Consider the following 27,116-nt stretch of genomic DNA (forward strand, 5'->3'; position numbering starts at 1 on the left):
AAAACTCAAAGGCCTTTGGTACCAGGAGGAGGAGGAGGAGGAGGAGGAGGAGGAGGAGGAGGAGGAGGAGGAGGAGGAGGAGGAGGAGGAGGAGGAGGAGGAGGAGGAGGAGGAGACAGAGACATGAACTATTCCCTATCTCATTTGGCATCAAAACCCAAAGGCCTTTGGTACTCAAAGGAGGAGGAGGAGGAGGAAGAAGGAGGAGGAGGAGGAGGAGGAAAGAAGAAGAGGAGGAGGAGGAGGAGGGGGGACGTACACACAAAGATCTCACAATGAGCTAAAATCTTGTAAGTAAGTGCTCAAAAAAAAACTAATTATCTGACACAATAAGATGTAGCAGACCTTGGAGCTGAACACAAGGTCAGCCAATATCTAGAAGCTCACGGCCATATCCTTGTTTCTCAGCTGCCCTTGCAATCACTTGCAAGATAAGGAATTCAGCTGGGGTCATCTTGTCCTTTCTTCGTGTGACCAAAGTATCAGTAGCCAATCTGTTCCATCGAACGGCTTCTTGACTGCCCAGATGACTAGGAAAACTTGTTCTCCACTCCCCCCACCACCACTTTGAAAACAAGTTTTGCCCTTCAGTTGCAAGTCAGTGCAAATGTAAGCATTTTTGTCGAAGGGGTTGCTTGCCATCCAATGATTGAGACTTTTTTTAAAAAAGTCTTTAAAAAGTCGGCACCCGTGGGGGAAAAAAATTCTGGAAAGAGGGTGTTAGCAAGATTAGGAAATCTTGTCTTTCTTTTGACAGCTCCTTTTTCTTTCGCTTAAATCAGGGGTGTCCAAACTTGACAGTTTTAAGACTTGTGGACTTCAACTCCCAGAATTCCTCCTCCAGTCATGTTGGCTCAGAAACTCTGGCATTGAAGTGTGCAAGTCTTAAAGCTGTCATGTTACAAGACCCTTGCACCCCTAACCCTTTAGAAAAAAAACCCAGGGGTGTTCAAACTTGACAGCTTTAAGACTTGTGGACCTCAACTCCCAGAATTCCTCCTCCAGTCATGTTGGCTCATGTTGGGTCGAAATGATCAAAAATAATTTCCATCGATGTCACTGTCATCTTGGGGGGGGGGGAGAGAAAGAAAGAAAAGAGAGCAGATCTACCTACTGTGGAGGTTTTTAGATCAGTAAACTGATTTTTAAGAAAATAAAAGCCACTGGGCCACCGTCATCGTTATCATGTATGGTCTGGAAGTTCAGGGATTTAAGAAATGCCAGCTCGAATTGCACTGATACGGCTGTCTGGTTTATTTTGAGGTACAGAAAATTACTTTATCTCAACAATTGCCGGGTCTTCCCTTACATATCGAAAATCTGTCAAAAGTTGGTCCTTGTGTACGGAGAGTTTTTTTTTCCTCCCATCCTTTTCCCCAGCAAACCACTCTTACAATCACCTCACAACCTTTTCCTCACAAATTGATCTTGGGAATGGCAAGAAAAAGATCTGTGCCTTACATCCAGTCGTAGGAAATTTCATGAGCCTTCCGTTCGGATGGTCTCAGGAGTCCAGAGAGGAGGGTCGTCATCCCAAAAATAAGTCCAGGTCACAGAATCTTCTAGGGGTTCTCCATCCATCGGTGAACCTGTCTTGCTGAGGTGACCGGTTGCCAAATCATCTGCATTTCCTCAACTCTTTTCATTCTCCACAATGCCCAGTCAGGTCACAAGATCGGCGGCATTGTGGAAAAATCAAAGGGTGCCCAAATCCGATCTTTCTAGAGCTGCTGGGGATAAGCCAGGAACACATTTTCCAGCAATGAGGGGTTCAAAGTTCAGGAAGCGAACTGGCCATCTACTGTTTCTTCATGCCAAGTAGATAGTATGGCGCTCGTGTTGTATCTGTGCCCGACACAGAAATGGGATTATCTTCAGGTAGACGCCTTGCTCTCTTTCAAAAAAAGAAGAAGAATGAAATAAAAGCACACAATGTCCCCAGCACTGCCCCCTGAACTGGGGTGTCCACCTCCATGGATGATGGAAGCAGGGGTGGGCTACTACTGGGGGTACGCAGGGGTTTGGGAGAACCTCTAGCAGCTAGAGTCTAGCTACTATTCTGTGGAGTTCAGAGAACCCCAAATCCTACTCCTGGCTGGCCCTGCCCTCCCCTCCCAGGAGTCCCCACATGGCCTGTTTTAGATGCAGGCAAGTGCAGGGCGTGCATGGGGGCTCGGGGTGTGTGTGAAAAATGGGCCTACCGGATGTTTGGGAAGTTTGGCTCCAGAAGGCCTCTGGACACTGGGGAGGCCGTTTTTGCCCTCCCGGAGGCTCACAGAAAGCCTCTGGAGCCTGGGGAAGGCAAAAATGCCTCCCCACCATGGTGCAGAAGGCTGACTAGGCCATGCCCACTATGGCCACACCCACCCAGCAACTGGGCTGAGAACCCCTTGGTAAAGTTTTTGAAGCCCACCCCTGGATGGAACGCCCTGCAGAGAAAGTCTTTGGAATTTAAGAAATTGTTATTCCCATACTTTGGTTTCCCATTAACGCAGCCCTGTCACTTCTTCTGAAATGAAAGCAGCATGAAAAGTCTTTCTGTCCAAGGATATAAGCTCTCCCCTTCGGTCAGGGTTGCTCGGAGGAGCTGTGCTTGGCTATGTACTACTCACACCTGAAGACGTCCATCATGGAAGCTTTACAACTACCACACAGGCACCAGCTCTTCCGACATTGACCGGGACTTCCTGTAAAAGAGAGAAGGCCTGGCTTAGATCGTTGTCTTTTAGCAAAAGTTCTATTTCATTTCATTCGTGTATTTATTTGTATACTTTCAAACTGTTCTGACTCAGCTCCCCAAACACGACTGTAGTTGAAGCAATGATTCCTTTATTCGGAGCCCCAGCAAAAGGTTTTTCTCTCGCCGCTAACAAGTCTGTCCGGCAGGGGAGATGAGTAGTTGTCTGCCACATCTATTCATCTCCGCCCCCTGCCTTTGATCCCCAGAGCTAGGGTGAGGCTTCGCTAGCAGCGGTGGCTCTTCCTTCCCAAGGATCTGCCCATAGATTTCCACTGCTCTCCTCTCCTCTGCCTTCTGAGCATCTGTGTGTCAGGCACTGGACCCAGATGTTTCTCCTCTTCCTCCTCAACCACCTCCAGAGCTGGGGGCTGTTGACTCTCCATCTGAGGGCTGACGGATGGCCCAGGCTCCACCTCCATTCCCTCGATGCTGAACCTGGCTACAACGTCTCCGATGCCTCCTCTGATTCAGCTGCTGGAGGGGCTGACAGCCGACAGGCCACAACACAAACTATTAAGTGGATAGGAGCTGAAGCAAGGAACAGGAGCACACCCCATCACTCAGGTCTCAAAGCCAGGCTGTTGGCTTTAACCACTGAGCCACCGGGTCCACCATGACAGGGATACAACGAAGCAACCAGAGCAGAGATGCAGTAACTAAGAAATTACCTCTGTCCATTCATTGTTCTGTGCATCGTAAGATTCTACTGTGTTCAAATAAGTGTGTCCATCGTAGCCCCCGACGGCGTACAATCTATCTCCGAGCGTACAAATCCCAACAGCATCGCGAGGGACACTCAAAGGTGCGACAGTGGTCCACGTGTCGGTTTTGGGATCATACCTAAAACATGGTAAGACGATCTGAACAGATGCGAACAATAAAAGCATCTTCAATGAGAAGGACAATATCTTTGTTTTTATGGCTGTTACTAAAGTAAGATATCTGTTGTGGTCCCGCAGGATCCGGTTGAGCAGCTGATGGACTCGGATAGCGAGGAACCATAGAATGAGTCTGCCCTGGACGATGTGGCAAGAAAGGCCGTAAAAGGGAGGCAAAACTCGCTTAACACATGTCTAACTTAACGGCAGGAATTTGGGGGTCAATTGTGGTCATAAATCCAGGACTCCCTGTACTTCTTTTTAATAACAGAGGAGAAAAAATAAGATGGCCAATTATTTCTTTTTCAACCACTAGAGGGCTTGCTAGACTAATACCTGGGTCGTAGTCTAGAATGTCGTTAGTTATATTCTATGATGCGAAATGGAAAAAATTGGGTAGCAATATAAAATGTTCCTTTGGCTACTTTTACTTGAAAGATGTCTGATAAATGCCCAAGACCGTGCAGAAATCTCTTAGCGAACTGCTCTAAATCATAATTGCATTTAGCAACATGGACTGGCTTAGCAATGACTTGCAACATAAAATATGTTTGCATATTTTAATCATTCCCAATTGAGGAGTCTTTCCGAAATCTTGAAAGGAGTATGAGAACGTCTTATAGTAAAGCCACTATTTAAAGTTAGCTAAAAAGACTTTTTTAAGTATAGGAGATAAAGGTAAAAGTTCCCCTCGCACATATGTGCTAGTCGTTCCTGACTCTAGGGGGCAGGGCTCATCTCCATTTCCAAGTCGAAGAGCCAGAGCTGTCTGAGGATGTCTCCGTGGTCATGTGGCTGGCATGATTAAATGCCAAAGGCGCACGGAACACTGTTAACTTCCCACCAAAGGTGGTTCCTATTTTTCTACTAGCATTTTTTCATGCTTTCAAACTGCTAGGTTGGCCGAAGCTGGGACAAGTAACGGGAGCTCCCTCTGTTATGCGGGAGGGATTTGAACCACCGAACTGCTAATCTTTCTGATCGACAAGCTCAGCAGCCACTGAGCATCCCATATACATATATGTGTTGTATTTGTGCTGATAAATAAATAGAGACTAGTATAGATCTATTTCAAGATATTTAGCTCTCATCAGCTAGCCATACCCTTACTGGAATTTGGGCATACCAGGGGTTGTAACACAAATACATATACATATACATATACATATACATATACATATACATATACATATACATATACATATATATACATATATATACATACATATACATACATATACACACATATACACACATATACACACATATACACACATATACACACATATACACACATATACACATATACACACACACACACACACACACACACACACACACACACACACACACACACACACACACATATATATATATATATATATATATATATATATATATATATATATATATGATAGTTTTTCTATTTTCTATTCCTTTGAATGTTGCCCAGCTGGATCATGACTTTATTAAACTGTAGATTTATTTAGGCAATTAATAAGACCAGTATTGGTTGAGATCTAACAGATACGTCGCGTAGCCCAATCCCAATTCCCACATATATATTTTTTTCTATTTTTAGCTCCTACCTTTCTACACAATCAGAAAGCCGAGAACAGTGATTTGAAGCCGGGGCATCGTGGCCTCCCACAGCATAGAGAAACCCATTGTAGGTTGCCACTCCAACTCCTCCGCGTCTTTTGGACATGGGGTTGCAGATGCTCCATTTGTTCGTGTGGGGGTCAAAGCACTCCATGGATTTCAAGCAGGAGCTTCCATCACGCCCCCCAACTGCGTACAACCTATGGCAATAAATAAGCACAGATAAGAGTTGACTGTCGGAAAAGAGAAGGCCGAACTGGAGGCAGAATTAAATGAGTCATCAGCCTGGAATCCTTACGTTTCCACAAATGGTGTAACTCCAATCCCTCTTTAAATCCATTCACCCCTATGTTGAACAAGTTAATATTGAACTTTTTAGCTGATTACATTCTTGTGTGTAGGGTTGAGCAAAACATCTTCTGAACTGGAACTTAAGGTCCTGATACTTGGCGCCTGGTGTGAAATGTACTAAAGACTACAATAGACCTTCTTTTGATCTGGGATAGTCCCAAATGGATGGCGTTTCTGCTGGATGTCAGAGAGGACTCTACCTCAGCCTGCCCAGAAATGCCAACGTTGAATCTGCAAAATTTTGAATGCCAAAAGGACTAATGCTACCGAACCTTAATGCCTTACGTTTAATATTTATCTCAAACATCCTGTTTCAATCATGGTCGCCTTTCCATAGTACGTAGATGACACCTGTATTTTAACGTTAGACAATTTGTTTTACATTATAGGGAGAATGGGCATTCTGGGGTCAGTGGGGATCATGGATTTAACCTTCATGGATTAAAAAAAAAAATAGGTCTACAACATCAGATGTAAAAGTCAGTGTTGGATTCCCTTCCTGCTTTCTTAAACTCAGAACCTCCCAGTTCTCCAGACTGGTTTGGACTGAGGTGGGAAGAACCCTCAATCAGGGGTGGGCTTCAAAATTTTTAGCAAGCGGTTCTCTGCCCAGTTGCTGGGTGGGCGTGGCCATGGTAAACGTGGCCTACTCAGCCTCCTGCAACATGGTGGGGGAGCATTTTAGCCCTCCCCAGGATCCAGAGGCTTTTTGCAAGTCTCCGGGAGGGCAAAAATGGCCTCTCCTGGGCTCCAGAGGCCCCCCCGGAGGCCAGAAACGAGCCCATTTCTGGAACATTTTTTGCTCTCCCAGAGCCTCCGCGCGGACCTTGCACTTATCTGGCATGATGAACAGGCCGTGTGGAGATTCCTGGAGGAAAGAAGCAGGGTGGGTAGGGCCAGTCAATCCTTGGAAGTACCAGTTCGGCGAACCAGATGTAAAATTAACATCCAATTCACCCAAACCAATCCAAACCTGCTGAATCTCACCTCTGCTTCGATCTAGCAGATCCAAAACTTTTCTACCCTTTCTACATCTTTGACAGAACAAGAGAGGAGTACCTTAGTTAACTACTCACTGTTCTACACCAAGGAAAGGGGAGATTTAGAAGAAGGGAACCCTAGAAAGAGTACAGAAGAGATCTAAACATCTCCTTGGCCAATAGGAATTTGCTCAATTTCACTTTTAGGAGTGCTTCACTAGATTAATAAGACCGAGGAGGAGAATATGCCTTGGTAGGGGGGGAACTGCTTCAAGGGATATTAAACATAAGAACAGCCTATGCATTGGTGATTAAGGAGAAAACTCGCCACACTTACTTGCTATTCAAGGCCGCAACTCCCACAGTACTCCTTGGAGTTGACATGCTTGCCACGTAATTCCACTGCCGAGCTTGAGGGTCCCATCGTTCAACTGTGTTTAGATAACTCCATCCATCATGGCCCCCAACAGCATACATGGGTCCTTCAAGCATTGCCACCCCTTAGGATGAAACATACAGGACAGGTCAATAGATAACATTGGGTTATCTATGAGATTTGAACTGCCAAATTGCAGGCAGCTGGCAGTCAGCAGAAGTAGTCTGCAGTACTGCACTCTAACCACTGCGCCACTTAATCGTTGCAAGTGGAAATCTACCTGTGTATATCTCACTATACTTCTCCATGAATCCCAGTTCTGTCCATCCTACCTAAGCCATGCCTATGGGTTGACATTGGGGGCATCACAGTCCAGACTTTAGTTGTCGGGTTGAAGCATTCAACGGTATTGGATGTCCTCAAGCCATCTCTTCCTCCCACCACGTAGAGCTTGTTGTCGATCACAGCAACTCCGAACTGCAGCCGCCTTCCACTCATTGTCCCAATTTGTATCCAGCTGTTGGTTCTCAAGTCATATTTCTCAATGGTGGTGGTACCTGTTGGAAACACAAATAGAAAAGTAGCCCCCCAAAATGGGAAATCACGTTCCTACGATGATTCCTTAATCAGCTGATTTAATTTGAATGGCTTCATCATTAAAAGAATAATGCATTATTTTAATCTGCATATACAGGTAGTCCTTGAGTGGTATGGTGGCCTAAAAGTGGAGATCTCACCTCACTCTCTCACTCTCTCCTTCTCTCTCTCTCTCTCTTTCCCACCTCTCTCTCTCTCTCTCCCTCCTTCTCTCTCTCTCTGTCTCTCTTTCTCTCTCTCTGTCCTTCTCTCTCCTTCTTTCTCTCTCTCCCTTCTTCTTCTCTCTCCATCCTCTCTCTCTATCCCTCCTTCTCTCTCTCTTGTTCTCTCCTCTCTCTCCTCCTCCTTCTCTCTCTCTGTCCCTCTCTTTCTCTCTCTCTGTCCCTCCTTCTCTCTCCCTCCCTCCCTCCCTCTCTCTCTCTCCCTTCTTCTTCTCTCTCTCTCCATCCGCTCTCTGTGTCCCTCTTTCTCTTTCTCTCTCTTTCTCTCCTCTCTCTCCTCCTCCTTCTCTCTCTGTCCCTCTCTATCACTCTTTCTCTCGCTTTGTGTCCCTCCTTCTCTCTCTCCTCTCTCCCTCTCTCTCTCTTCTTCCTCCTCCCCTTCTCTTTCCTCCTCCTCCTCTTCTACCTCCTCCTCTTCCTCGTAATATCCACTTAACCTCCATCTCTAAATATAAGACATTGTGGGATCTTGGGATCCTAAAAGCAAGTTTGGTAGACCACACATAGGATCCCTAGCCCACATTTTGTACAACTGGCTCAGTGATATTATAGCAGCAAAATAATTTATCCTGATCTGGGCTCCATATAATCTTAGAAGCCACTTCATCAAAACAGTGGGGTTTACCTTTCGTGGCATCCATGCCTCCCACAGCATAAAGAGAACCAACGGTGGACTTCCTGGGTTTTGTCCGTGGACTCTGCATCATTGATCTCCTTTCCGGTAAAAGGTGGTATTTCATGGCTTCCATTAAGAGCTTCTGGCACTGAAGATCAGTCGTGAACATGGGGCTGTTTTCCAGATCAGCTAAAAGCTGAGGCAAACATAATCTGATTATCCGTACTGAAAGAATTAGGAATTCATTTCTATCAGCAATTCCTTATTAACACTATTATTAATCTTCCAGAGTTAACTAGACTAGGAATCAGGCTGTGCAGCTAATGGGCAAGTCCACCAGACAAGATAAATATGATCTTTTGCACCTATTCAATGTTGCACTCATTTCCACCCTGATTAAGTCTATCCACTTTGCTATTGGTTGCCCTCTTCTCTTCCTTTCCCCCTTTTCCAGCATAAGAACTTATTCAGAGAATATTCCTAGTGTACCACCTCGAACCTATCAGAGTTTGTTGTCTAAATTCAAATCCAGAAAGCACACACAGGTAACTGATTCAGCTGGATTTCATTAACTTCTTTATCTACATAAGAATAAATGAATAAATGTACAATATCAACAGGTAGTTCTTCCAAGTAAACACAAGCCAGGAGAGTTGCCGGCAAACACAAGTGGTTAGTTTCATTTTTGCAGACAAGCAGAGAAGTAAACAGACTGCTTGTTTGCAGAGAAGTAAACAGACTGCTTGTTTACTTCTCAGAGCAGCAGACTGCTTAAGTTTCTGTTTCAACTCTTTGCACAGACTCAGATCTGTTTAAGCTCCTATTAGCTGACTTAATTGCCATGCCTATTCATTGGCTGACCTTGCTCCCATGTCTCTCCCAGTCATGAATATTTTAACAGAACCTACCTCCGGAGAAAGAAGGGGCAATCTTATATAAGACAGAAGCATTCCGAGATCCTGTTGCCGGTTGTCCAAATCATGCTGGACCCAAATCATTAATGCCTTGAAGATGGATTCTTCATCTGGGACATTAATGTCATCATTGGAAAGCAGCTTAGCAATTTCGCCAGCAGGAAGTAACACAAATTCTTGGTTTTTTATGACTTCGGTGAAATGTTCCTTAAGAAGACAACAAAGAAAAAGTATACAACCACTTAGAAAAATCACAGTGGCTTACAAGAGATACTCTCACTTTCTCCCCACGGTAAGGCTCTTCCAAAATACTGCTGGATAAAATGAGATGTGTTCATAATTTAAGAATATAGAATAACAGAGTTGGAAGGGACTTTGGAGGTCTTCGAGTCCAACACCTGCTTGAACAGGAGATTCTAAACCGCTGTTGGTGAACCTTTTTGGCACTGAGTGCTGAAACGGGGGTATGTGTGCATGTGCCAGAAACTGGCAGAGCAGCCCCCCCGGAGTGCATGTGGGTGCCCAGAAAATGATCTTCTGATGTGTGGCCTAAAGGTGGAGCTCTCACCTCATAGTCAGGAAGCTGCGAGTTTATTCCTAGGTAGAGGCAGATATTTCTCTCTCTAGGCATAATGAGAATATATCTGCTGAACAAAACTCCGCATTGGTGACAAGGAAGGGCGTCTAGCCATGAAAACACTCGGCTAGCTCCATTCAGTTGCCCAAATTCCACCCCGCAAGAGATTATGGGAGTCATTAAAAATGATGATGACTGTCAAAAATGACTCCTTATTTCTAGGTTGGATCTTTCTTTGATACATTTCCATCCATTGCTTCTTGTCTTGTCCCCAAGTGTTTGGGAAAAGTAGCCTCTTTTGGTTCCTCTTTAGAAATATTAGTTTCCTAACATTTTGGATCCATAGTTAACTTAAGAAAAGGGCCGTCCCTTAGCCTTTCTTTTATAGAATTTCAATGCTAACAGTGTGGACTCATAATATAGTCTAGGTAAAGGTAAAGGTTCCCCTCGCACATCATGTGCTAGTCATTCCTGACTCTAGGGGACGGTGCTCATCTCCATTTCAAAGCCGAAGAGCCAGCGCTATCCAAAGATGTCTCTGTGGTCATGTGACCAGCATGACTAAACACCGAAGGTGCACGGAACGCTCTTACCTTCCCACCAAAGTTGGTCCCTATTTTTCTACTTGCATTTCTACGTGCTTTCGAACTGCTAGGTTGGCAGAAGCTGGGACAAGTAATGGGAGCTCGCTCCGTTATGCGGTGCTAGGGATTCGAACCGCCAAACTGCGGACCTTTCTGATCAACAAGCTCAGCATTTAACCACTGTGCCACTGCGTCCCTCTTATATATAGTATAGTATAACATTTATTGTATAAAAAAGAAAAGATGCAGGGATATCTGCATATTAAGGCAGTGTCTTGCTAGCAGCCGTTGATCCTGTACAAACACTGTTTTCTTAAGTGCCTCGACTTGCTGACTATGCAGTTTCTTTTAAAAATTGCAAGAAAAGGGCCTTTGGTGGGAGTGACAAAAGAGGGGATGACCCCACGCCTCCCTGCCCTCTCGTGATGTTTTTTTAAAAAGGAGCCAGGGAAGAATTGTTGCAAACTTCAAAAATAGCACTGGTTGTTTATGGGAAGTGATTTTATCTGGGGAAGCCAGCAGGAAACGGTTAAGAGTCCAGATCTGTAGTAAAAGTTTTAAAGGGGAATGGAAACCTCTTGTTTGGAGTCTTTGAGCTTTGGATAACATCTGAACCTCTTTGCTCTTGGCCCAGCCTCTCTTTTCCAATAGCTAAGGGGCAGCCACAAAGAAGTTTAGTTTTAATGAAAAGAAGAACTAGAGGTGACATGATAGCAGCATTCCAATATCTCAGGGGCTGCCACAAAGAAGAGGGAGTCAAGCTGTTCTCCAAAGCACCTGAGGGCAGGACAAGAAGCAATGGGTGGAAACTAACCAAGGAGAGAAGGAACCTGGAACTTAGGAGAAGTTTCTTGACAGTGACAACAATTAATAAGTGGAACGACTTGCCTCCAGAAGTTGTGAGTGTTCCAACACTGGAAGATTTTAAGAAGAAAGCAATTGTCTGAAGTGGTGTAGGGTTTCCTGCCTGAACGGGGGTTGGATTAGAAGACCTCCAAGGTCCCTTCCAACTATGCTATTCTGTTATTTTTCTCTTCCCTTCTTATTCCTCTTCCAACACAGCCCTCAGCACAATGCCTTGTCAAGCAGCAAACGTGGGGACTGAGTTCCCATCCTTACCATAGTGTAGACATGGGCCACTTGTAAGAGTTTTGTGCATCCTTGAGCATCTCCAAAGGAACGGATTCCCAAGCAGTTTGAGGGGTGAAGTTGCTTCATGAGAAAATTGCAGCAGACCTCAATGACTGGTGAAAGTTGGAGAAGACAGGCTGCAGCCAACAAGCTCTCAATGGTGTCTTCTTTGAGCTCCAGCATGCCTGGGTGGAAAGAAAAGAAAAGAAAAGAAAAAAAGAAAAGAAAAGAAAGAAAGAAAGAAAGAAAGAAAGAAAGAAAGAAAGAAAAGAAAAGAAAAGAAAGAAAGAAAGAAAGAAAGAAAGAAGATAGGAAGGAAGGAAGGAAGGAAGGAAGGAAGGAAGGAAGGAAGGGGGAGAAAGGGAGGGGGGAGGAAGGAAGGAGGAAGGAAAGAAGGAAGGAGGGAGGGAGGAAGAAGGAAGGAGGAAGAAAGAAAGGAGGGAGGGAGAGAAATAAATAAATAAAAAAGGAAGGAAGGAAGGAAGAAGAGAGAAAGAAGGTGGGAGGGAGGAGAAAGAAGGAAGGAAGAAGAAAGAAGGAGGGAGGAGAAAGAATGGAGAAAGAAAGAAAGAAAGAAAGAAAGGGGGAGGGAGGGAGGGAGGAATGAAAGAAGGAGGGAAGGAAGAGCATGAGAAAATGAAAAACATTTTTATAAAAAGGTCTTGAGAAGTATGGAAAGTCATGAGCTATGGGGAATAGTTTGGAAATCAATGTCTAACTTACATGGTGTTCTTAATCAAATCAACAATATTTGCCCAGCCAGCTAAGCTTGGTTTGTGCAATCTTGACAAAATCATTAATGCATTTTATACAATACAATAGTAGAGTTGGAAGGGACCTTGGAGGTCTTCTAGTCCAACCCCCTGCCTAGGCAGGAAACCCTATACCGTTTCAGACAAATAGCTATCCAACATCTTCTTAAAGACTTCCAGTGTTGGGGCATTCACAACTTCTGGAGGCAAGCTGTTCCACTGATTAATTGTTCTCACTGTCAGGAAATTCCTCCTCAGTTCTAAATTGCTTCTCTCCTTGATTAGTTTCCACCCATTGCTTCTTGTTCTACCCTCAGGTGCTTTGGAGAATAGTTTGACTCCCTCTTCTTTGTGGCAACCTCTGAGATATTGGAATAATGCTATCATGTCTCCCCTAGTCCTTCTTTCTCTTAAGCTAAACATACCCAGTTCCTGCAACCGTTCTTCATATGTTTTAGACTCCAGGCCCCTAATCATCTTTGTTGCTCTTCTCTGCACTCTTTCTAGAGTCTCCACATCTTTTTTACATCGTGGCGACCAGAACTGAATGCAGTATTCCAAGTGTGGCCTTACCAAGGCCTTGTAAAGTGGTATTAACACTTCACGTGATCTTGATTCTATCCCTCTGTTGATGCAGCCTAGAACTGTGTTGGCTTTTTTGGCAGCTGCTGCACACTGCTGGCTCATATTTAAATGGTTGTCCACTAGGACTCCAAGATCCCTTTCACAGTTACTACTACTGAGTATGGTATCACCTATACTGTACCTGTGCATTCCGTTTTTGTTGCCTAAATGTAGAACCTTACTCTTTTCACCATTGAATTTCATTTTATTAGATAGTGCCCAATGTTCAAGTTTGTCAAGATCCTTCTGTATCTTAAGCCTATCTTCTGGAGTGTTGGCTATTCCTGCCAGCTTGGTATCATCTGCAAATTTGATGAGTTCCCCATTTATTCCCTCATCCAAATCATTGATGAAGATGTTGAAGAGTACTGGGCCTAAAACAGAGCCTTGGGGTACTCCACTGCATACTTCCCTCCATGTAGATGCAGTTCCATTGAGAACTACACGTTGAGTGCGGTTGGTCAGCCAGTTACCAATCCATCTGGTGGTGATGCTGTCTAACCCACATTCTTCTACTTTATCTAGTAGTAGGTTATGGTCTACCTTATCAATTTTGTAGCAATCTTTCTGAATCCATTTACCCTGTTGTGACCTCCAGTATTAAAGCCAACAACTCGATTTGATGTGTCAAATATTTACTGAATGGGTGTCTGGCTCATTCTGGCTGATGGGCCAAAGCTAAGCTATGTCAACTTTAGAATTTCTTGGGTTGGGTTTTTGAGGTTTTCAGGTGAAGATGGTTTGTGAACCCAACTAGCTCAAGTAGAGTGAAGATCTTCGTTCAAACATGCTTACTCGAGAAGGTTGCTAGGGGAATGATTGCACAGTGACGGTAGAACATACAAACTCCCTTCTTTTATAAGATCTCTGTTTCCTGCCCAAAAGAATCCCATCAAATTATTGTGTTTCTTTTTAACTAGAAGGATAATGCCCCAGGATAATGTTGTAGGATCCAATCTGGGTTGGTCATCGGGATGAGAAGCTTAATCTTCCAAGCGTTTGAATTGTGTCGTGGACATCCTGTGTCTGCTAGAGGTACACAGTCTACTAGAGAGAAGTCCCCTGAGGATGGGATCCAGCGTGAGTCTGAAAGCTCAGAAGACTCAACTTCGGGTCTCGGTGACTGACCCAGATTGGATCCTAGAACAACAGTTCTTCTGCCAACAGATCAAGTGAGAAAATGAGGAGGTGATGGGGGAAAGTGCAGGGAAATGTTTGGCTCCATATCCTTCTAAACAAGGACACGTGGGGACGGCTGCATATGGAAGCGAGTTGAGAACTCACCTGTGTAGGCATAGAGCACAAGGTCCTTCAGGGCATCCGGATCTACACCTTCCATTTTGACTTCCTCTTCTTTGGCTTCGCGGACGTCATTGGTGAACATCGCGGCAAAATAATCAGACACGGCACTCAGAACCAGCCTGATCCCAAAAGAAAAAAAAAAGAAAAGAAATGTCAAGAGCTATGGTGGCGCAGTGGTTAGAATGTAGTATTGCAGGCCAACTCTGCCAACTGCCAACCTTTCGATGTAGACTGGTTCAAAGTTGACTCAGCCTTCTATCTTTCCGAGGTCAGTAAAACAAGGACCCAGATAGTTGGGGGCAATATGCTGATTCCATAAACCGCTTAGAGAGGGTTGCAAAGCACTGTGATGTGGGATATAAGTTGAAATGCTATTTCTGTCTGCTCTTGATACTGCCGGAAGCATACATCTTCATCCATCCATCCAATCATCCATCCAATCATCGAGGCAGAAAGGCAGACAGGCAGGCACCCACCCACCCACCAACCCACCAATCCAAACATCCATCCAATCATCCAATCATCCAAACATCCAGGCAAAAGGGCAGGCAGGCTTCCTGGAAGACAGGCAGGCAGGAAACCACAAATCCATCCATCCAATCATCTAATCATCCAGGCTTGCAGGCAGGCAGCAAGCAGACATCCATCCATCCATCCATCCATCCATCCATCTAATCATTCATCCAATCAAACAGGCGGGTAGGCAAAGAGAGAGGCAGCCAACCACTCAACCACCCACCAACCCAACCATCCAAAAATCCATTCAATCATCCAAACATCCAGGCCAACAGGCAGGAAGGCTTGCTGGAAAGCAGGCAGGCAGGAAAAAACCCATCCATCCATCCAATCATCAATCCAATTATCCAATTATCCAATCATGTGGGTCTAACTTTCATTTTGCAAGTAGACATTTGGGTCATTTATTACCCTTTGGGAAGCTAGTTACACAAACAGCTTTATAGCACAGGGATTTCAAAAGAGTCAGCTGGATTAGTTGGGATTTCTCTACAATAACCAGAAGGACAGGCAAGCCAATGATATGGTGACAAAATAGGTTTTCTTTGTGCTTCTAATGGCTTTTAAAGTATGTCTCCAGTCCTTACAGTTCTTATTTTAGAACACTATAATAAGATTAATTCCAATGTTCTTTGATCTCACTGCGCAAAGTATCATATATTCTTGCTCACCACCTAGGGATGGATAGATTTGATGAGACGGGTGGCTATAAAATTTCTGAGAAATTAGATGATGATAGATAGATAGATAGATAGATAGATAGATAGATAGATAGATAGATAGATAGATAGATAGATAGATAGATAGATAGAAATAGACAGATAAAGATGGATAGATAAAGATGAATAGATATAGATGATGGATGGATGGATGGATGGATGGATGGATAGAGAAATAAATAGATAGATAAATGGATATATATATATATAAATGAATAGATATAGATGGATACATAGATGACAGACAGACAGACAAATAATATAGATAGATAGAAATAGGCAATAGATAAAAGATGGATAGAGAAATGAATAAATATAGATGATAGATAGATAGATAGATAGATAGATAGATAGATAGATAGATAGATAGATAGATAGATATAAAGATAAAGATGCATAGATATAAATGGATAGATATAGTAGATACATAGATGATGGATCGATCGATAGACAGACAGACAGACAGACAGACAGACAGACAGACAGACAGACAGACGATAGAGATAGATATGTTACATAGAGAGATGTGTGTGAGAGAGAAAGAAAGGGGAAGATGAGAGAGGGAAGGTGAGCAATCTGGGGAGATTCTTGTGCAATAGGTGGAACACAATAAAGTTGTGAACTTGAACCTTTCACGTGTGAATCTAATTGCTCTGCGCCTAGCAGAAGGTGACCATCATCAGATCTTATGAGACTGCAGCGTTTCATCCATTTCCAACACCTGCACGGCACTCTTCGTTCCACATTATCCAGGCCGATTGATTTTTCCCCCGGGTTATAGAAAGAACGGGCCAAAATGCGTACCTGTGAGCAGGGATCTTGTGGTCTCCAGCAAGGAGGAGGACATCGCAGAGCTGCTTCTGCTGCAGGTAGTTCTCCATCTTGCGGAAGGTTTCCTCGGCGTGGTTTGCGGAATGGAAACAGGTATCAACTCCATTACTGTTCACCCCCAGAGAGGAGGAGGAGGAGCTGCTCACGGATAGCCTGTTAGAGAGGAAATGAACTCCTTTAAACAAGGTAATTGCTGCTTATGGAAATTACCATATTCAAAGACCCAGGAGGTTGATTAATGATGTCCCCCTAGAATTCAATTTTTATTTGGAATCATACATTAGGATATGTACCAAGGGACAGCTTCTTTCTTCCTTTTGACATTGAGGAGGGGACAGGGACCCCTGCAAAATTGTTTACAGAAGATAAATAATAGGCAGGAAAACAATTCAGCAATCAGGAACACAAAGACCCCAGTTGAGTTCCAGGCTGCTATTTCTAAGGTTTTGTACAAAGGGTCATTTTTCAAAGTCTGAAATGGCGTCTGGCTAGAAATATTGAATCAACTTGGGTTTCATATGCCTATTTGATTTGCGAGTTAGCCATGAGGGATTGGGGTTAACACGGGTGGAAAACGTACCAATAGCACAGGTCTCTAAATCAGCATTAGAAGCAATCTCACTCCGTGTCTCCTGATGTCCACCTACTTTTCAGATGAAGTTGCCAAAATTGACTGAGCCCTTAGATTAGAAGATACATGCAGCAATAGTGTGATTCAATTCTTTTTACTACTGGTTCTGTGGGCATGGCTTGGTGGGCATGGCAGCGGAAGGTTACTGCTCTTCTCTTAATTGATTTTAAAATGAAAGACAGAATCAAGATACAGCTCCATCTTAAAGTTGCAGAGTTGTAGAGTCCATCACACTCCAAGTTGAATATTTATTGTAGCATGATCAGGAACTTTCCCTGGAAATCATGTCTCGTGTAGAGCATTTGCTTCGGCGCATTTTGTAGTTTCCTGCTCTTGCTTCCATGCCTGGAATAGTTTTGTCTATTTTCTATTGACAGACTCAAAGTACTCATTGTAGCACCATTCATTGTCCTCAGCTACATGCACACCGTTTCCTTTCCCTCAAATAAAGTAGCCTCTAAGTACTTGGACTCTGGGGACATCAGTTCCATGGGCCTCAAAGAAAAGAAAATGGAAAGAACAGCGGCCGTCCCTCTGGTATTTCCTGCACGTTCTTGATATAATCTTTTCCTGAATCATCTTCTCAGCATCTTCTCAAGTTCTATCTCTTTCACCCACCACAACCCAATTATTTCCCAACACAGCATCTTCTTGGGAGTTCTCTAAAGGGAAACAAGCTTCCTTAACAAAAGCCTGTTCTTCTATTATTTATATCCCTGTCAAAGCCAAAGAACGGGGGAAAGAATCAGCCAAGATTTGAAGGCTCGCCTACAACTCTAAGCTCCTAATAGAAGGCGTACAAGCCGCAAAGAGCGACAGATAGCAAACAGAGCTACAGAGAACTTACGGCTGACTTTCAGAATGCTAACAAACAGATGACGGCTAAGAAATGTGAATCCTTCCAGCTCCCTTTGTTCAGCCAGAAGCCTTCTTGGATGTGAAGTGAAACATCTTCCAGAGAAACACCAAGAAAGTCCAGTTGCCTTTTGAAAAATATGGCTGTCTTTGGAACAACCAGGATCTAGATCACCGATCCTCAAAGTACGGCCCGCGGGCCGGGTACGGCCCGCCAATGCAAAGTACCCGGCCCCAGAAGGGTGGGATTCAGCCCTGCCCCTCACCCTGCCTCTCACCATCGGCCTTATCTTCCAGCGAGCATCCACTCCAGCTGCACTCCTGGTTACTTATTTCACTGGTTGAGCTGCACTTCTGATCATCGCTGCTGCCAAAGGTTGCTGGGGAGGACCAACTGACTGAGGGGTGATCTCGCCAGTGCAGCCACATATTCCAGAGCCGATGGGTGAGTAGGGGGATGGGCTGCTGCTGCCTTGGAAAGCAGCTCTGCTGCCAGTTTGTAAACTGGTGCTTTAAATGTTTTTTTAATGCTTTAAAAACACTTTAAAAACAGCCTTTCGGGATGTTTTTCACAGCCATATGATCCAGGCCGGTGGAGTAGTGGAGGGGCTGCTGCTGGCTTGAAAAGCCGCTCTGCTGCCAGCTTGTAAAGTAGTGCTTTAAAAGTTTTTTTTTAATGCTTTAAAAACACTTTAAAAACAGCCTTTCAGGATGTTTTTCACAGCCATATGATCCAGGCCGGTGGAGTAGTGGAGGGGCTGCTGCTGCCTCGGAAAGCAGCTCTGCTGCCAGCTTGTAAACTGGTGCTTTAAAAGTTTTTTTTTTAATGCTTTAAAAACACTTTAAAAACAGCCTTTCGAGATGTTTGATGTAATTGTTAAATGCTTGATTTCATTGTTAATTTTAATCCAATTTTTAAAATGTTATTGTTCATACTAATTGGGTTTGTTGGATACTCTATCTAATTTCTTTTTAACTTTTGTAATTTGTGTTTTTTTTAATGTTGTACGCCGCCCTGAGTCCTTTGGGAGAAGGGCGGCATATAAATCCAATAAACATAAACATAAACAAACACAAACAAACATGTTTTTCACCGCCGGTGAGTATCCAGGCTGGTGAGTGAGTAGGGGAGGAGCAAGTACAGCAAGGACCAAGACAAAATGTACTTCTAAATTGGCCATGCCCACCCAATCATATGACCACTTAGCCACACCCAGCCAGCCAGTCTGGCCCCCCAACAGTCTGAGGGATCGTTAATAGGGCCCCTGTTTAAAAAGTTTGAGGACCCCCTGACCTGGATAATTGAGAATCTCCGTAGGCATACAGACAGCGTGTTAAGAAAACCAACCAAGCACACGGTGGCTTGTTGTCTGGTTTGTGAACCACGTTTCGTAAGCTATCATTTGTCAAATAGGGATGAGTGACTTTCGTTGGTTCCAGGTGACATTAGGCAGTCTGATCCACAAAGGATTGGGTGATGGGGGGAAAAGAGCCCTCAAAATCTTTCAAGAGTTCATCCGTCTCCTGTAAGTTGACAAAAATCAGAGCTTTTGCGAGTTACATGAAGCCTCCTGAGATCTCAAATGAGGCCGTCATATTTTCATGAGGTTTTTGGTGAGAGAAGGCAAGATTTGGGCATGTGCGCACAAAAACTTGGCAAAATTTTAACAAGGTCTCTTGGAGAGTCCTGGAGATCTCCTGGAGGAATCGACTGGCATATACTACAGATTCCCCCATTCTATTCCTTTCTTAGAAAGGTAATTCTGATGAAGTATTTGAAAGGATTGGATAATTGTGACCTGATGAAGAACATCTCATTATGCATCCAAATATCTCAGGAGACATGCCTCCACATACATGATGATAAATTAAATTGTCCTAGTGCTGTGCAGCTCGAATAATCTGCTTGGCTTATCAAGTAAATAGCCAATTATGGTTTGATTAGTTGCCCACGTCAGAAGGCTGCAAAATGCAGAAGAAGGATTGCAACCTGGGACTCATTGCACCAATCCAGAAGAGAAGGGTCGAGGCCTGGAAAAAAAAATCTGATTTATTTGCAATTGCTGTGAGCTACTGATCTAATTATGCAAGATTCAGTAATTGTTCACCCAGCTGCTCTATTATAATTGCTTTTGCAATTAATCTTCTTTATTTTTTGTAATTGCTTATACATTTTAATATCTGATTTAGGTAAGAATGATTACAAGAAAATGACTTACCAAATGAATGGCAAAGATGAGGACTGGGAGGCTGGTTTGCATAGGAAAATGTCTTTCCATATTTGCTTGGATTCTGTGTCTGCTTTTCAACTGAGAAAGATCTTATTTTTAATAGAGTGGGATGGATTTGCCCGCATACAGTGATGGGATTCAAATTTTTTTACTACCGGTTCTGTGGGTGTGGCTTGGTGGGTGTGGCCTGGTGGGTGTGGCAGGGTAAGGATACTGCCTCCATTTCCTCCCAATCAGCTGGGACTTGGGAGGCAGAGAATAGATGGGGGCGAGGCCAGTCAGAGGTGGCATTTACCGGTTCTCCGAACTACTCAAAATTTCTCCTACCTGTTCTCCAGAACTGGTCAGAACCTGCTGAATACCACCTCTGCCCGCAAAAGTTTGATTTCAGAATATAATCTTTCAACCATTTAGTTCCAAGCAAGCTGCAATGAACTCTATGGGATTGTAGAAACTTAGCAACCATCCTTCTCCTAGAAGAATGAAATATTTTAGGAAATACTAAAAATATTATATTTCCCCTAAAACAGAAATAGAAATCTTAAAGGAGACAGAAGCTCAGAGCCACAGTTCTCTGCCCCCAAGCAGATACTAAGATGTGGTCAGCTATTAGAAATGCAGATTTGGTCATCCGTGGAAGACAGGATATTTTGAACAAAGGCAGAATAAGGTAGAATGGTAGAATCAGCCCTCACTCAAGATCCAAAGCAGGAAAGCCATGAAGACGCAATAGGAATGTCCCAACACTCTTTCAGGATACAAGCCTTCTCATTACATCATCACAAAGAGGCCAAGCTTCCACCATACTTAATTCAGACAACCTACAAAGTTAGCTATGACCCCCTACAACAGCCAATAGAATACATGCTCTTGCCACAGGAACAGGAAGTTCACATTCAAAGCCCAGAGAGGGTATAAATAACCCTCAATCTCCACTCTATGTGGTCAGCTACCCAGAATCACACGTGCTTGGTGGTTCTGCTTCACTAGACCATCTTTCCAATCAGCCTCCATGTTTCCAGTGTCTTTCTCCCCACTTGGAAGTGAACCAGAGGGATATTTAAACAGGATTTAAAGCCAAGTTGACAGATTTACTGTATTTTGTGGTAGAATTAGGAATTTCCTAGCATATTTAGCGCATATTCCCACTTGATCCCTTTGCCACAGACTTCTGGTTGTGATGCATGGAGAGCTACTTGCGTTCATCTACTTAGTATGTACAGCTAAGGTTCTATCATGCAACATTTGTACGAATATCATCATTGTCATATCAAGAGCCTCCAAAAATAATTGTTGTGCGCATTGGTAATGGAGCACTAACCGAAGAAGATGCTGAGAACGTTTGCAGAATGTTGCACACCTCCAAAGTGATGTGTCATTTTGCATGAGCTGTCAGAAAGGCCCACCATAATTAGAAACGGTGGTTTCCGTAGAAACAGCCTCACTGGAGATGTAACTTGCTGTCCTGATAATACCTTTCAGGCTGTTCTTTTGATTATGCTGAAGACTGGATTTGCTGTCAAAAGATGACATTGTGGAAGTGAGAGAAGAGAGGGATGCCAAATGTAGCAGGGAATGGAAAGAGAGAGAGAGAGAGACAGAGACAGAGACAGAGAGACAGAGAGAGACAAAGACAGAGACCGAGAGACATAAGAGAGACCCAACCCGACATAAAATCAAGAACAAAATACTTCACTTGCAGTGTAAACCAAATCGTGATGTACACATGAAGTTATGAGAATCACTCCCTACATGTTCAGCAACATCCAGTTTTTAACAAGGATGGGATCTGTCCAAATCTTAAAATAGATAGATTGAGCATTGATTGATTGAGTTTTCATTGATTGATTGATTGATTGATTGATTGAGTCTTCAGATTAAGAACTGAACATGCTGCAGAAGCTAATCTAATAATAAACTCAGAATAAAACATCATCAATTCAGCTCCTGTTTATAAATTGGGATCCGTCCCAGCCAAATCTTAAGATTGATTGATTGAGTCTTGATTGATTGATTGATTGAGTCTTCATTGATTGAGTCTTCATTGACTGATTGATTGAGTCTTCAGATTAACAACTGAACATGCTGCCGTAGCTAATCTAATAATAAGATCAGAGTAGAACCTCACCAATTCAGCTCCTGTTTATAAATTGTTAAGTTTTAGTCCTACATTACTTGCTGAGCAGAATTTGCCTAGGCTGCTCTGAAAACTTAACGCAATGGAATATCTCACCATATGGGGGGGGGGGGATCTCAGAATAAACCCTTCCTCTCATTTGTGTATTTTAGCAATTCGTCAGCTTGCTCTTGGGGTCCTGATTATAAAAGATGCTGACAGAAATTAATAGGCATTGACAGCTTTGAATACTGGTGAACAGAAGGAGAGATGCCTAAATCTACACTGAAGTGTGATTTCATTTGGGATAAGAAAAACAGAAAAAGGCTGCAGGCTTGAGATGAGATGAAAAGACTGGACATTCTATGATGATCTGATTTTGGACAGGAAATTTGAGTGCGGATGCAATGTTTGTTGCTAAAAATGTATAGATAAGTGAGACACTGATGTGTAAAAGAATCAAAGCACAATCATCCTCCAGTACTATTTTTTATTGTTTCAACCTTCCATCATTGCATTATCAATACTTCTTTTCCTTTCCCTCCTCCCTTCCCTTCCCTTCCCTTCCCCCTTTCCCTTTTCTCCCTCCCTTTCTCTTTTAGGATCCTTCATTCATTCCTCCCTTCCTTCTCTTTCCTTCCTCCTTTCCCTTTTCTCCCTTTTCTCTTCTGGGATCCTTCTTTCCTTCCCTTCCCCAAATCCTGTAGAACCTTAACAATGGCTAGATTTCAAGAGTCAGAACAAAAGAATAGTATATGTGAATCGAAGTATATTTTATCTTTTCCTTATTTTTATACCACTTTTAATATTTATGCTATGATGATTATTTCATGAGTTTTATCGAAAGGTTGCTCACCTGGACTCTTTGAGCCAGAGGATAGAAGTGTTGTAAATAAATAACAAATTGTGTTCCAGCCACAATTATTTTGGTTCTTTTTTATTAAGTAAATTGCCAATAAGCTTGCTAAGTTGGTTGGATGACATTTCACAGTTAGAAACCGGGCTTCTGGCAAATAGCAATTTTTGTGTGTTCCTAAATGAGAAAGCCACAAACTCTTAGACAAGCCAATTCTTTAGTGAAGGAGAAAAGAAATGAATGAGAGATTGGGAAGACTAATGGAGAGAGGAAAAACCAAAAAAATAAATGTATATAGAATGTTTGAAGAACTCTCCTAGAAGCCTCCTCTGACAAGGAAGAAGATGGTGAGACATTTAGCAGAGGAGATACAGAAGGACCAAGTCTTTGAATCAGAAGAAGGGTAGAAGGAAATGATGGTGAGACATTTAGCAGAAGAGACATAGAAGGATCAGTCTTTGAATCAGAAGAAGGGTAGAAGGAGACCATGGTGAGATATTTAGCAGATGAGACACAGAAGGATTAGCTCTTTGAACTAGTAGGAAGCCAGAGTGATGTCTTCCTGTTTTTGAGTCTGTCCCTGAAGAATTCAGTTCTGAATCTAAGTTCCACCATCCACAGACACATAGCTACCTTCATTTATGGATCCTATGTTGACATGGAAAAATGCCTGCCATAGGTTGATTCATTCAGGACTTGATTAATGCCTTAAGTAATCTGGCTCTGAAATTCAGTAGAGTTGATCAGTTTTAACTATACTCAAGCAGAGTCTGATTCTCTGTATCACCGTGGAATAACATTCTCATAGTCCAAGTTTGGATCTTGCTTTAAACCACAATATTCAATTTGGAAACCTGGATATCTTGTTTGGACTGTATTGCAACATCTCTTTTCCTTCAGTCATGGCTGCAATTCCATCAAACTTGACATTATTTGAATCAAGCTTGGAAAAAACGGAATTGAAAATGAAATTTGTTTGACAAATTTACGACTGCTACAGATTTATAACCTTGAACTGCATGACATTCTGAGTTTACTTTAAGGTGCCAAGAAAGATAACAGTCTAGCATTTATTAAACCAAGTGACAGCTCAATTTCCTACGAAACTTCAGGGTAGTTCATATGAAGCCTGGTTTTTTTTTTCCCTCTTCTTGTTGAAATTCAAGGCTGTTTAAACAGTTAATTTATTCTTATTTGCACCAGAACTGATTGGATAGGTGACAGAGCCTAGAGGGGAAAAATAAATGATAGATTCTACATTTAAAAATAGGAGCATTGCATTTCTAAAATTCAATATTGCTCAGAACCAGGCATTAATATTGGAGTATAAACATGGAGATATGTTGAGGCTCTAGAAAGAATGCAGAGAAGAGTAACGAAGATGGTTAGGAGACTGGAGGACAAAACATGCGAAGAACAGTTGCAGAAAATGGGTATGTCTCGTTTAATGAATAGAAGGACTAGAGGTGATACAATAGCAGTCTTCCAATATCTCAGGGGCTGCCACAAAGAAGGGGCAGTCAAGCTATTCTCCAAAGCAGCTGTGGGTATTACAAGAAGCAATGGATGGAAACTAATCAAGGAGAGAAGCAGCCTAGAACTAAGGATAATTTTCCTGATGCTTAGAACAATTAATCAGTGGAACAACCTGCCTCCAGAAGTTGTGAATGCTCCAACGCTGGAGGTTTTCGAGGAGAGATTGGACAACCATTTGTCCAGAATGGTTTAGGGTTTCCTGCTTGAGCAGGGGGTTGGACTAGAAGACCTCCAAGGTCCCTTCCAACTCTGCTATTCTGTTACTCGGCTAACACCACGAAGTAGGGGACAACCTTCTAAACTTCAGGACATGTTTACCAATAGCTTGTTCCAGTCGCCTATAAATAGTTCACAAATGCCTGGTTCAGCCATGAAATAACCTTGAATTGTCCATTACTGCTTAAGTGCTTTTAGACTGCATTTCTACAGTTTTATGTCTTTCTAAAAATGACCGTACGGTTGCCCGTTGATTGAAGTCTGCTCCAAGCACCATTTTGCTACCCTTACTCTTCCTGCATGCACTGGGTTGTCTTTTCATGTATGGTCTGCAGAATCTTTCCAAAAAGTTGATTTTCTCAAGCGTTAACCAAATGTTCACAAAGTTGAAAGGTTTTGCGGACTATAAATGGCAGGGGGGGGTAAGGACCTTCTGTTATGTTTCTTTTTCCATTCTAAACAGAGGGAAATGGTTAAAATAAACATGTATTGTTTCCGCGTTGGATCTTCTTGGTTTAAGGCAAACAGAAGGATATGCATCAGACTAAGCAGATGAGAAAGAAAGATATCGAGACTGGAAAGAGTGCAGGGAAGAGCAACAAAGATGAAGGAGGCTAAAACACATGAAGAACGGTCGCAGGAGTGGGGTACATCTATTCTATAGAAAAGAAAGACTGGGGTAGACATGAGAGCAGTGTCCCAATATTTGAGAAAGACTATTAACCTTAAAGGTTACTTTGCTTAGCAGCTGTTCTGCTCTGTTTAGAGAATATAATTCCTACAGTAAACTGAAGATCAACTGCTGTGGTGGCCCAGTGGTTAGAAGGCAGTACTGCAGGCTACTTCTGCTGACTGCCAGCTGCTTGCAATTTGGCAGTTCGAATCTCACCAGGCTCAAGGTTGACTCAACCTTCCATCCTTCTGAGGTGGATAAAATGAGGACCCAGATTGTTGGGGGCAAGATGCTGACTCTGTAAACCACTTAGAGAAGGCTGTAAAGCACTGTAAAGCGGTATATAAATCTAAGTGCTATTGCCCTTCCTTCTTTCCTTCCCTCCTTCCCTCCCTCCCTCCCAGTGACTAGAATGCAATATTGCAGACTAACTCTGCCCATTGCCAAGAGTTCGAATATCACCAGGCTCCAGGTTGACTCAACCTTCCAAGGTTGGTAAAAGGAAGACCCAGATTGTTGGGGGCAAGCGGCTGTAAACCGCTTGGAGAGGGCTCTAAAAGCACTGTGAAGCGGTATACAAGTCTAAGTGTTTTTGCTATTGCTATATATTGGCTTTTATCTGTTGTTTTCTGTCTCTGTTATTTGAACAAACATTTATGATTCCCGCAAGAAGAATTGCAAGGGAAGAAATTGACAGATCCTGCCACTTTCTGAATAGAAACCGTGTGTGAGGTTGGCTAGGAAACCAGCTTCACAGAATATGAACAGCATGGATGGGCCATGGAAACGGTGCATCTCTAGGCAAGAAAGATGCTAGTTATTAAGACAGAGAGGACAGGGAAAAAAACAGAAACAGAAGCAAAAAACCAGACGTGATGGAAAATCAGAAATTACATTGTCAGTGAGCATGTCTCTGGCTTTAGGAGGAGGTGAATGACCGCATTTAGAAAAGGAAAGAACAGAGAGCACCTGAAAGAGTCCAAATGTAGTTTAAATTGTTTCTGAAATCATTCTTAGTGCGTAAAGGAAAGGGAAGGCCATGGGGGTTGTGGGTTTTTTTAACAATAGTATATTTTTGGACAGTTTTTAACAATATTCTACTCTGCATAGTTTTTAATGTTTTGATATTTTAGCTGTGTTTTTAACTTGTCTTATAATTTGTTAGCCACTCAGAGTAACATTGTGTGGGAGATGGATGGCATAAAAGATAGAAAGGTAGGTAGGTAGGTAGGTAGGTAGGTAGGTAGGTAGGTAGGTAGGTAGGTAGATGATAGATAGATAGATAGATAGATAGATAGATAGATAGATAGATAGATAGATAGATAGATAGATAGATAGATAGATGATAGATAGATAGATGATAGACAGGTAGACAATAGATGGATGGATGAATGAATGGATGGATGGATGGATGGATGGATGGATGGATGGATGGAAAGGTAAATGATAGGTAGACAGATGATAGACGATAGAACAGGGGTGTCCAAACTTGGGAACTTTAAGACTTGTGGACTTCAACTCCCAGAATTCCCCAGCCAGCCTGGCTGGGGAATTCTGGGAGTTGAAGTCCACAAGTCTTAAAATTCCCAAGTTTGGACACCCCTGCGATAGAAAGAAAGAGAGAGAGACAGAGAGAGATGCATTGTATTGATAGATGCACCTATGCATTGATTGTAACATGGAAAGTCCAT

At 42.9% G+C, this 27,116-nt stretch overlaps 1 protein-coding gene across 2 annotated transcripts in view; it reads right to left on the bottom strand.

Moving 5' to 3' along the window:
• Positions 1-1,239: 1,239 nt before the first annotated feature.
• The window catches only part of KLHL4 (kelch like family member 4), a 33,228-nt gene continuing 7,351 nt past the window's right edge, over positions 1,240-27,116 (bottom strand). Inside the window, exons 2-12 of one of the 2 annotated variants that reach the window (XM_081964231.1) lie at positions 16,285-16,464; positions 14,228-14,364; positions 11,556-11,752; positions 9,270-9,482; positions 8,371-8,557; positions 7,260-7,484; positions 6,889-7,051; positions 5,208-5,420; positions 3,409-3,580; positions 2,613-2,687; positions 1,240-1,845 (exon numbers count right to left, since the gene is read on the bottom strand). In XM_081964231.1, coding sequence (XP_081820357.1) covers positions 2,628-2,687; positions 3,409-3,580; positions 5,208-5,420; positions 6,889-7,051; positions 7,260-7,484; positions 8,371-8,557; positions 9,270-9,482; positions 11,556-11,752; positions 14,228-14,364; positions 16,285-16,464 — 1,747 coding nt within the window. In that variant the 3' untranslated portion in view covers positions 1,240-1,845; positions 2,613-2,627. Of the gene's footprint in view, positions 1,895-2,612; positions 2,688-3,408; positions 3,581-5,207; positions 5,421-6,888; positions 7,052-7,259; positions 7,485-8,370; positions 8,558-9,269; positions 9,483-11,555; positions 11,753-14,227; positions 14,365-16,284; positions 16,465-27,116 lie in introns of both variants that reach the window. The other variant, XM_081964230.1, reaches the window with a different exon arrangement.

The sequence above is a fragment of the Natrix helvetica genome (assembly GCF_964273705.1).
Source record: "Natrix helvetica genome assembly, chromosome: 11".
Lineage (NCBI taxonomy): Eukaryota > Metazoa > Chordata > Lepidosauria > Squamata > Natricidae > Natrix > Natrix helvetica.